Source organism: Gordionus sp. m RMFG-2023, chromosome 3 (genome assembly GCF_954871325.1).
Source record: "Gordionus sp. m RMFG-2023 chromosome 3, tfGorSpeb1-WG-v2, whole genome shotgun sequence".
Taxonomy (NCBI): Eukaryota; Metazoa; Nematomorpha; class Gordioida; order Chordodea; family Parachordodidae; genus Gordionus; species Gordionus sp. m RMFG-2023.
The window spans coordinates 20,723,767-20,736,148 of NC_088777.1; the positions used below are offsets into that span (position 1 = coordinate 20,723,767).

Genomic DNA, 12,382 nt, shown 5'->3' on the forward strand with positions numbered 1-12,382 from the left:
CCGAACCGGAGAATTTGATTTAAACCCGGGTTCAATCGAGCTAAGTGAATTGTTTCAATTAATATAAGATATTTGTATAATTGCAAATACAAATATTAATAATTTACTTGACATTTTATAATATTTTCAAAATTCCAATTAAGTGAAGTGTTATTAAATTTTAAACAACTTATTTCATTTACTCTATTTTTAAATTTTTTTAAATTTATTCACAAAGATTCCTATTGGATTGTTAATAAATTTTAAACAATTAAATACATTTACGCCATTAATTTTTAATTTTTAACTTATTTTCAAAGATTATTAATTAGAGGAAAATGAAAGTGAACAAGTCAAAGTAAAAATTATTATATTGGATATTGTTAATTTAAAGAAATACGTCTAAATAGAATTTTTTAAATCTATACATGACTATGTTTTGTATTTTTAACTAAATTTTGCCTATAAATAAAATAAAAAACTTATTTTTTATACCAGATTTATGAGTTTTTTAATTATGATTTAAATATAGAATATTTTTTTTATCAATTCAAAAATTCTTAAACCCGAGCTAAACCCGGAACCAAACCCGGGTTCAAAAATACTTCCCTGAACCGAACCCGAACCCACCTATTTTTTAACCTTAAACCGAACCCGAACCGAGCTTGGGGAAAAATTTTTGCCAGGTTCGCATCCCTGGTTATGAGCATGAGGATAAGCCTCCGAGATTTTGAAGGCCGTTAATATGGCGTATAAACTATTACAAAAAACTTCGATGATTTTTTTTTATTAATGTTTTACTCTTTAAAATATATAATTCGATATATTATATTATCTGATTTTTTTAAATATATTATGCTATCAATATACATATAGCTTCAAATAAAAAGGAACTATTTTTTAAAAAATTCAGAATTCATTGCAATCAAAATAATATTACAATTTAAAAATAAAATATAGAAACAAAAATAAAAATGGACAATATTATTGCATTAATGTGTAATATATAAGATTAAGTTTTATTTATAAATTTGGCAATAAACTATAAAATTCGGGGTAGTTAGAGGGCGCTAATTGAATATTGATCGGTTTAGAGGTATCATTTCATATAATTAGTAATTCACAAAGAAAAATAATGTGTAGAATGAAATAGAATTAAAAATATATAAATCGACAGAAAATTACAGAAATTTAACAGTAAATCTCTTTCTAAGTTTGACATAATTTGGCAGCAAATGGTAAGTAAAATAAAATTTTAATTGTTGATTAGCATCTAAAATTAAAAGTGTAAATATATGTAATATTATCTGTTAAGATTTTGATATCATTTAATAATTTTTGGCTTTTTTGAAATTTATAAAAATGAAGATTTTCAAATGAGAGCAAAGTGAAATTCTAATCAATTTCAACAAATTTAAAACCTAATAAAAAATTTGTTAAAAAAGGCAATTTCGCAATAAAATAAGAAAAAAAACTATCTATAAATTCGTTGGAAATAATATGGGAATATTTGACTAGATATTATGATAAATACTTATAAAGATTAGTATATGATAAATTAATTCAATTTTATGACTAGAATTTGGAATCATAAATTTTATATGCAATCATATCATAATATAATAATAGATTAAAATTTTGGTTTAGTTATTTAAGATGGCAATAAAATTATTATATTAATTTAATCACTATAATAAAATTAGTAAAATCTACCACTCATTAATGATAATTAAATTATATAAAGCTTCTAACATTTAATTTTTAATTATTGTGTCCAATTTAAATCACTTTTTTTTATTGATATTTGATTTCGACTAGAAATTGCCTTTGAAATTTGTTAATCATGAGAAAGTTAATAAGTGGAATGTTTCAAAAGGAGTTTAGAAAAATATATATTATAATAAAAAATTCTAACAAAATTACTTTGCATTGGGCGCTAAAATAATTTCACGATTTTTTGCAATCCTTTTGAAAAAAGATATACTACTAGGGTTAACAAGGGGTTAATTTTTTTATGATTCATTCAGATCAAAAGAAAAAAAAATATTATAACATGGTAGGATGCTTGCTCCTTATGTGATTTTTTATGTTAAAACGCCATGAGGTTCGAAATTCGCAATAAGGGCAACCATGAGGCTTTTCGCCTCGATGGGCTGCCAAATGATCTAACATACGATTTTTATCATAGGCCTCAAAATTGCAACCTGGGAGAGTACATCTATGTGTCCTTTGTCGTTTAGTTCCTCCGCTAACCGCGTGAGTGTTGTTAAGAAGATTTAGAGGAATGTTTGACGTTTCTATCGATGTATCATGATCAATGAAATTGGTTAGACTCGGATTTGAATCATCTTTATTGGGAGTAAACTTGGGTTCTATAACATCCGCATGAATATCTTTACTATCGATATTGATCTCAGCGGTATTTTCGTAGAGGGTGGTAGATGAATCGGGAGTGTAATTATTTGTAAAACTCTTAGGTCCTGATGATTGGTATAGACTCACTTCTGGGCCGATATTCCAAGGCAAATGAGAATTGCTATTAACAGATGAAAAAAATCTATCTCTCAAACTTTCTTCAGTTATTTTTCTTTTGTCAGGACTTATTGATAAATTAATGAGATCACCATCTTCAATCCTAGTAATATTTACATGAAAAGAATTATTGTGCTCATTAGATGAGTCTATCACAATGTTATTTTCTATTTTATTTTTATACATAAAGAAGCTGTCGGAATTACTATAATCCCCGCTAAACTCAAATGTTTCGTCGTTGTAAGCGCATTCACCTATATGTTAATATACATAAATTTTGATTATCTTCAAAAGTTTGCTATAAATTATATTTTATTTAAATAAACCTAAAAGTTAAGATATAAAAATCGCGAATTTTAATTTATTTTTTGAAATATATATACACAACTAATATAAAAAATAATTCTTAATAATCAAACCTTTTATGCCAGGGTGATTGACTGCGGAAGATTCTGATGAGAATTCAGAGGTTAGCGAGGTTTTGCGATCTTGCAATGTTTTAGAATGATTCTTGATATAATTAACTTTCTTAGCTTTTGGCGCGTTTTTGTTTTTGTGAGTTTGTTGCTTATGAGTTTTTTTCACATTCGATTCTAGGCGAACCGTTGGGAAAGCATCATAAAAATTATGGACTAAATCGTTATTGTGAGATTTAGTGACTTGTTTAAGCAGTTCGGTAGCAAAATTGGGGAATTGCATATCATTAGTTGGGAACAGAGAATTCGGATAAAGCCCCCCTTCTGAAAATCTCTCTTTTTCGAAATTACATTCGTTCGATCGGTTGGCATATTCCATGTTTTGAAAGTTAAAATCCGGATGATACGCTTCCAAATGTTTAACCATTTCGAAATAGGAGGCTAACGGTGTACTGCATATGAAACACATAATATTGCTGAAAGGTGACGCAAAATTACCAACATTTCTTTGCTGTTTTTGATACCATTCCTGACTAAGTTCGTAGTTGTTATACAGTTGTATGAGCTGTGGGTTTAAAAAATAATTATAATTTGGCCAAGAGAAAGGGAAGTTCGAAGGATTGAATATGGAAGAATTTTGCTGCTGCGATTGTTGTTGCTGATACATGGATTGTAAAGTGTTCATAAAACTCAAAATATCTTGGTTCGCATTTGGTGCTATGGAATTTAGAATACCATTATCAAGCATAGAATCCTTTAGAGTAGCAGGACTGGAATAAATATTTCCTTTAATGCTCAAATTGCTTGAAGAATTTTTTCTCTCACGGAAGTTAAGGTTAGTATCAAGTCTAGATATAGTTGGTGATGGATTTTCAGCAAATGATTTGTAGATTGAATTTTTAATTAGATTATCTTCTTTATTAATCAAATGTTTGCCCGAGGAGGTATCATTACTGTTAATATCATAAGGAATCGAATTTATAATTCCTGGACCAAAACACTGTTTATAATATTCCAGGTAAACCTTATATCTATCTTCATAATTTTTGCATTCCTCTCCCTCCTTGCCATTAATCACTTCCAAATTTTCATTAATCGTAGATAAATTTAAAAAAGGTAGCCTAGGATAAAACCCTGTTTTAACAAAATTTTCAACCAAGTCATACGGATGAGGGGGTACTTGAGATAGAGATGAAGAAACAGAAATTTGTGGAGGTTGAAAGTTCCTAATTATTCCTTTTCTATTAATTTCGTTCTTATCTTTGAAGTTTGGTTTAACATTTTTTGGATTTTTGTTCATATTGAGAACATTTGATGATTCATTTAAAGATTGTGTCAAAGTTTTGATCGTATCTAGACTAGCATTTGAATTTACGACTGTTTGTTTAAACTTGTGTTCCTTGGAAAGTGGGTAAGTGAAATGCCGTTTTTTCAATTTGTTAGAATAATTGAGATATGACATGTAACCCAATTTAGATGTAGAGGATGAAGTATCTTTTCTATCCTCGAACTCCTCTACTGTATGATCTATCATGCTATACGGCGGTATTTTGTCGATGCGATCATTATTGTAAAATTTATCATATTCATTGTCATTATCTTGGAATGAATTTTTTAAGTATTTAAAAGCCTTCCCAGATTTTCCTATGAATTTGGCGGGGAAAGATTTGCGTTTGTTTAATTTTATTTCTTTGACATTCTTTGAGTTTTGAATACTATCAAGGTTTTGTTGAACTATTCCATATTTGTTAGTTTAAAAAAAAGAAGTATTAAATGGATTATTGTTAAAAAAATTAAAAAATATATATTAAAAAGAAATATTTAAAAAACTAGATGTTGTTTGCAATAAATTTTAGATATGGTAATGGTAATAACTAAATGTTAAAAATAAAATTTCAGAAAACATGTCAATCATGTTTACATTATTTTTTTGAAAAATTATTTACAATAACGCGCACAAATTGAGCGTTTGCGTTTTCCCGTATTTTTTTAATAAAGAAAACGTCGTTTAAATTGAATTAAGATTTTTTATATTTGTTTGAAACAAAAAAAAATGATCCAAAAAAGCAAACCAGTTTGCGTTTTAAAAGTTGGCTTCCAGCGTCAAACATAATTTGACCAATTTGCACGATATCATTGAAATGCATTATTTGCGTTTGCAACGCCACATTTGAAATGTTCAATATATGCATTTTATAAGTTCCAAATGCATATAACCGTGAGAGCGTATTAAATATTGTGTGAAAGATTAAATAATTAATGACAATCATATTAAAATCCTCCTAATTAGTAATTACCTCTTGCATAGAAGGCCCATTGATACGCTTATAAATCTTTATAGGATAATTATAAAACTCCATAAAATCCTGGGTGGTGACATATTTTATAAATTAAAAACTAACGTCTCACTCCATATAAAATGTCCATGTAAATATAAAATTTCTACAATTATAAAACATTTTATCTTATTTCTATTGAATATTAAACTTACAATTAAAGGTGTCTTTTTTAGTTGCCAAACCATACTTGTCCATGATACGAGCCCTAACGATTTGAGGAATTTTAGGAAGGATTTGAGATGTCTGGCTCGTTTGTAATTTTTCAATGACTATTAACTTATCAACAACTTGACCAGCATGCATTCGTTTGATATGCTGGTTTAAATTTTCGTACCATGTGGTCTTATAGTGACATATAGAACATTTATGACTTTTCAGACCTTTGTGGTGATCCAAATGATCAGCCCATCGTTTTTTATTGCGGGTCTGGAATGAGCAAGACATTTCAAACCTGAATGGGCAGACATAAAGTTTGGGATAGTGCGCTTTGAAATTAGAGATATGATTAGGGTCAGTGGTTGGTACACTTTTATGATTATTGAATTTATGAATCTGTGGGATTTTATCCTCTGATATTTTAGTGGTATCGCCTATGTCACTGAGCTTGTCCTCGTTTATAAGTAAAAGATTGTCACTGGTTTCGTTTTCAATTAAAAAATGTTTGGGTTCCTGATCTACACTGTTTTGGGTGAAATTGTTTAAATCACTATCAAATATCTCATTTTGGAAAAATTTATATTTATATTTTAAATAATGAGCGTAAATAGCATCCATCACATTATCGCGGAACATATTATTTTTATTATCATAGTTGAATTTTACCTTAGAAGTAAGTGGATCAATTATTGAGCGGTTTATATTTAAGTTTTCGGTTTTTATAGATTGACTGTACATCCTAGCCTTGATTCGATCACTTCTTCTAAAAGGAGTTACAAATTTTTGTTTGTTTAAGAAGTTGTACTTAGAAAAAGATTTGACATAAAAATGAATTGAGGAAACATCTTGGTCAATAGTGGAAGATTCTTCATTGTCAGGTATTGAGAGTTTTGATGCAGATACACATAAAACTGACCTAATAAAAATATATACTTACTATTGAAAATTATCACACAAATTATATTTTATTTATGACTTACTATTTAGATAGTAATATTTTTGCCTAAAGTGTATCTTCCTTTCATTTTTATCAATCACGTTTATAAAGTTATTAGGAGTAAAATAAATGGTTCAATAGTTTGAAAATGTAAATAAATGATAAATTAAATTTTTTTTATTAATGATTAATAATGACTTAACATTAATACTGTTTATTCCCTGATTTATAAATAATTTTTGGTAGTAAGTAACCCAGATAAATTTGAAACTATATAGTGGTGTAATAACGGAATAGAGAAATAAAATAAGGTTAATTTTAGTATTTTGAAAAAAAATTTTTTTATTCCAGTATATCAGATTTGTATGAGCCGTGTCAAGCCGGGTAACTTGTGCAAAATATTTTTCGCGAATTTATAATTTCCCCTTCGCAAATAAATTATTAGGAAAGGCAATTTGTACCTAATTTCTTTTACCTGCCGGGTGGAAATACTTTCTAAAATTCTTGACGAGCCATGCTGATCCATATTCCATACATATCTAGGTTTAAAATCATCTGTATGTTTAATAAAACAGCATACACAAAAATCATTTGGAGTTATAATATGACTTGATTTAATGAATATTAATAGGCATCCAACAGAATGACCCGTTTAAACCAATTTTCTTGTCTAAGAATAAAAAAAAGATCCAAGACATCAATCACCAAACCAGGCTCCGTTTACACTTATGATAATATAGATGATTGAATAATAGAAAAAGCCAACTAGCCAATCCATAATAAAATCCTATGTAAACATAGGTAGATTTAGAAATAAATCTTCTTAGGAGTGAATAATTGGCTCGGGTAAAAAAATCAGGTATGTAGGGTTTGGAAATATTGTTAAAATTTTAAATTTAATCAGTGATATCAATAAATATTTTATATTATTTTGCAATTTTGTTCATTTTGGATTATTTCTTAAACATATACTTAAAAAAAAATTTTAAGGGTAAATCTCTTTTACGTTTTGATTTTCCCTAGTTCAACCGGGTTCAGTGTATTGTTTAAAATCATATATTAAGATATTTGTATAATTGTAAATATAAATATTAATAATTTAATTGAGAGATTTTATAATATTTTCAAATTTCAATTAAGTAAATTCATTTACGCCATTTATTTTTAATTTTTAATTATATTAATTAGAGGAAAATAAAAGTGTACAAGTCAAAGTAAAAATTATTATATTGGATATTGTTAATTTAAAGAATTACGTCTAAATAAAATTTTTAAAATTGATACATGAGACTGCTTTGTATTTTTAACTATATTTTGCCTATAAAATATAAAGTTAATTTTTTATACCAAATTTATGTCTAGTTTTTTAATTATGATTTAATTATAGAATTTTTTTTAATCAATTCAAAAATTCTTAGACCCAAGCTGAACCCGGAATCAAAGCCGGGTTCAAAAATATTTCCCTGAATCAAAACCGAATCATTTTTTTTTACCTTAAACCGAACCCGGGCAAAAATCTTAGCGGATTCGCATCCCTGCTTGTAAGTCTGCATAGTATATAGAGATGACTATTACCAACATTTTTATCTCTTTAAACATAGTGGACAAATAAGTAGTAATCAGGGATGTGAACCCGGACCTTGAACTCTCAAAACGTTCATGTTTTTGTTGAATCAGAACCCAAACCCGAACCTTTTTAAAAGTTGATGGTACAAGGTATCAACAAAAATATTTAAATAAATTTTTTAAATTAATAAATTATATAAAAAAATTCATGAAAAATTAATAAGAAGAATGTTTTTCATGAAATAATTTCCCATTTTCTTCGCATTTCTCAAATTTTCAGTTTTTTTGCATCCATTTAAGTAGTAAAATTTTATTATAAATGATATAATATACTAATAATATAATAACAAACGTTGCTTATCTTGTTTGTATCAATTTTAGAAAGTAAAATAATGGGACAAAACATAAAATCAAGAAAGGAAAATAAAATCCAACATTTCTATATTCAATTTAAATTAAATTTAATTAAAATATAAGTAATTATGTCAATATAAGTTTATCAATAGTTTTGGCATGTTTGATTTTGTATGGGTCCTTTTTGAATTAAATAATTTTTAAAAAAATTGATGGCAAGACAAAAAAGGATTTTTTAAAATTTTGATAGGAAATTATGTTTATATGGAGTATGGCAATTTATCCCACATAATGGACATTCAGGTTCCCAATTCTGTAAAATTCGACTAACCTCAGCCCCCCCCCCTACGTCTACGTATGGATATAATTTTAACAAAAATATAAATATAAATTATAAAAATGTGAAATTATTTTGATATTTTGATAAAGGTGGCAAACTTAAAGTTACCATAGTACCTCAAAAAATAAAGAATATTTTTTTTATTGATTCCAAAGTAAAAACATTATAGAAATATAATTGTTGAGTAAGTTATTGAAATTTTCGACCATCAATATATGGTGATAATATTGAAAAAAATTTAATAACTTTTTCCTATGGTAGATCCGAAGACGGTAAATGTTTTTCTTTTGATTCAAAGTTTTGTGAGTAAGGGAAGAATGTCTGATTTCATTAATTAAATAAGTCCTGTAATTAAAATAGTTATCTGATTTAAAATCATTTATCCGCCGTATTAAATATTTGCATTTAAGTACTTTAATAGCTGAGAATTGTCTGAAATCTTGTGATAAAAATGAATTAATCAAATTTCCTAAGTCAGAATTCTCCATTGACTTAATGTTAGAAATCATTTGTGCATATTGCTGGTCCATCAAATTATCTTTAGAGATGTCGTTAAATGATTCAATGTTTTTTGCATTAGTAATTGCATCTTCGTCCCTGTTATTTTTAATATATTTAGTGACATAAGTATGCATTGATATAGCAGTTGATATATTTTCAGGTTGACTAAAATATTCTAATACTCTTTCGACTAAGGTATGAAGTATTAAACGTTGATTAAAATTTAATTTTTCAACTAAAATGGCTAATTTCTGGTTATAGCTATTATCTCTATTTTTTTGATTCATTAGGTTTCCCAAGTTTTGGGCTATGGAACGTAAAACATCCACCACTAACTCGATATATGATTGGCTATATTTTCCGAAACTATTCTGATCTATATCCGTAGTTTGGCAATTCATGGTACTGTGGACATTTTCGTTATATTCATCTTTTTTAGGAGGATTCCCCATAATATCTCTAGAAATCTTTTTGGTATTGACTAGACTAGGTTTCAATAATCGGTTTTTATCGTGATCAAAGATGTGTGGAAGAATAGATAAATGTGCCTCGTATATATGCCGCGTAATACCGGGTCTAGTTTTTGAAGATTTTTCGCATAGAAAGCAATTGAAAGTGTTCCATAAGGATGAATGTACTGCGTTGTAATGTTTGATCATGACGTGTTTGGCAGGGGTAGTAAAGGAACATTCAAAACATTTCAGTTTGTCGTCGTTGGTAAAAGATGATAAGGAGTTGATTTGAGGTAAATTTGCAATTAAGCTCTCCTGCTTAGATAAAGAAAGCATTCTTTTTGTGTTTTCTATATTATTATAAAAGCATTTATTATTAGTCCTAAGAAGACTATCAGTTTTTTCGTTCGATAAAAATGAAGCAGTCGTATAAAGAGACTGCTTGGGTTGCATAGAAGGTGAAAGGGAGTGAGAAGATTTAAATGTCTCCGAAACGATATTAAATAACCGAGCTGGAGCAGAACCTTTTCTATCATAAATATTTGTCTTAGATTTATTCCGAATCTCATTATTATTATTTAATAAATGTTTTGGAACTTTAGTTTGATAACCTGTTTTATGGGAAGTAAGGTAATGAAATTTGAGTTCACGTGCATCAATAGTTTTGAAATGGCACTCAAAACACTGCATAAATATACTATCTTTCGTCGAGCTGCTCATTTGAATTGAATCGTGGTACAGATTTGAGGTAGCGCAATATTTTTTACGTATATCTAATTTATCTTGAATAGAGTTATCCCGATATTTATCATATTCTGCCAAGATGAAAGGATATTTATCCACATCGTCATTGATGCTTATAAGACCATGCTGTTGTGATTTGAAATCGGAATTTTCGTAAACATGGTCAATTTTGGACTTTTCGACCATCGATTCATCTTTTTGGTTTATGTATAATGAGCAATTTGTTTGAAAGGGTGTAAAACTTTCTAGATCTAACGAAACATGGCCTGGCTTATGGTCATTGCTACTATCAGTAACATTATCAAAATTAGTCGAAGAATTTTTGAGGTACTTTTTTTGGCCTTTTTTAATTTTATCGTCACTTTTGTCTTGGATGGGAGGAAAAATTTGGTTGTCGAGATGTTTAGGAGGCTTCTCGTAAAGTTTTCCCTTTTGATCGCATAAAAAATCGTTAACTATTTCTGAATCGTATATGCGTTCCATAGTTACCATCTCTTTTCGAATTAATAATTAGTGTCTCAATTTTGATATTTTTTGCTGGTTGGCTTGATTATATATTATCGAGATTATCGAAGGATTTTTCTAATTTGTAAAGATAAATAAATATAAGATTATTTTTTAAAATCAATCATATATTAAAAGTAAGGGGTTCTTCGAAACTAAAATTATACCTTTTTTCATAAAAAGTTTATTGAAATTTTCAATATAACACCATTACTTATTTTAGAAGAAAATATAGAAATTTTTTTAAATGTTATCTTTGAATTCACTTATAATCATTTATGTGCATATTTAATAAGTTAAAAATAAAATATTAAATTTAATAATTTTTTATTTTGTTTTGACTATAATTTTTTAAAAATTCTAAAATAAAAAAATTACTATCCTCAAATTCATTAATTATTTAATAGTGAGAAGAGAACCATTTCACAATTTTTTTTTATTAAATATTTTTAAAACATTAGATATTCTTTATAAAGTCTATTGATATATAGTATAGTGTATATTATTATGCATATAATATTTATAATACAAACTAATACTTTAAAATATAGTAAAATATAATAATGTATCCTATAAAATTAACCGAAGAAAAGAAATTATATTTGGTTTTTTATTTTGTTGGTACGTTTAACCTACAAGTTTAAAGTTAAAATATTTTGAGTTTAACAGAAAGAAGTTTCAAACCGCTTTCATATATATATATAATATAGTATTTATACACATAAATGGTTCTATAAATATTTTATAATTTAGTTTTTTTTTAAATCTAAATTAAAATTTGGTATTTAAAAAAAGAGAAGCCAAAATAAAGGTTTATCTAAAAGTGAATATACAAATGAATGGATTTTATAAAAATTATATAAGCTTATTTGATCTTTAATCAACAAACTCTTTAAGTATCAAATATACACATTAATAAATAGTGAGTTCTCAGTTAAGAAAGCTGCGAATAAATTACATATATATTTTTTAAAAGTGCTGTTTATTTATGATAAAAAGCATAATTATAAACGATATAAATCTATAATAAAGTGATTTTAAACTCTGCTCATCCCGCTCGTAAATATTTCAAGAGCCCCCATCGGTTTAATAGGAGGGCGGGCAGTCAGACATCTCACAGTAAATTATTAGAAAAGTATTCGTTATGAAATGAATTTAAGAGATAGCGCTGAAATTTATATTTAAAAAACTCTAAATTTAATCTCCATCTTTTTTGCTTATTTTTTATTTTATAGTTAAAAAACCATATTATTTTATTCTTAATTTGGAAAAACCTAGAGATTTCTAATATAATTATCAGAGACCTGCAGGCCCAGCCCTAAGCCCGGCCGTATTTTAATTTTTTAATTTAACCGGGCCGGGGCCTGAAATTTTTTTTTAAAAAATATCCAGGCCGGGCCGTAGGGGAGACCGGGGTAAAGCGATTGACGGGGTAACAATGTTAACGCGAATAACTTTTTAACCATTGAGTATAAAGACCTTAAATTTGGTGTGAAGATGTATTTTTATATCTAATTTCTTACCTATGTTCATCTTTTAAAAAACTTACCTGGTTTTATATA

The 12,382-nt window shown here is 27.4% G+C and overlaps 1 protein-coding gene across 2 annotated transcripts; it reads right to left on the reverse strand.

Moving 5' to 3' along the window:
- Window positions 1-984: 984 nt before the first annotated feature.
- On the reverse strand, window positions 985-10,899 carry LOC135926103 (uncharacterized). Of its 2 annotated transcripts, XM_065461793.1 has the most exons (5): window positions 8,866-10,899; window positions 6,228-6,338; window positions 5,419-6,185; window positions 2,931-4,661; window positions 985-2,765 (listed from the first exon to the last, which is right to left on the reverse strand). In XM_065461793.1, exons 1-5 carry the CDS (start codon window positions 10,806-10,808, stop codon window positions 2,026-2,028), a joined length of 5,292 nt encoding a protein of 1,763 aa, XP_065317865.1. In that variant the 5' UTR covers window positions 10,809-10,899; the 3' UTR covers window positions 985-2,025. The 2 variants fall into 2 exon arrangements, with proteins under 2 accessions (XP_065317865.1, XP_065317864.1); XM_065461792.1 differs by having other exon boundaries at window positions 5,419-6,338.
- Between the last annotated feature and the right edge of the window lie 1,483 nt (window positions 10,900-12,382).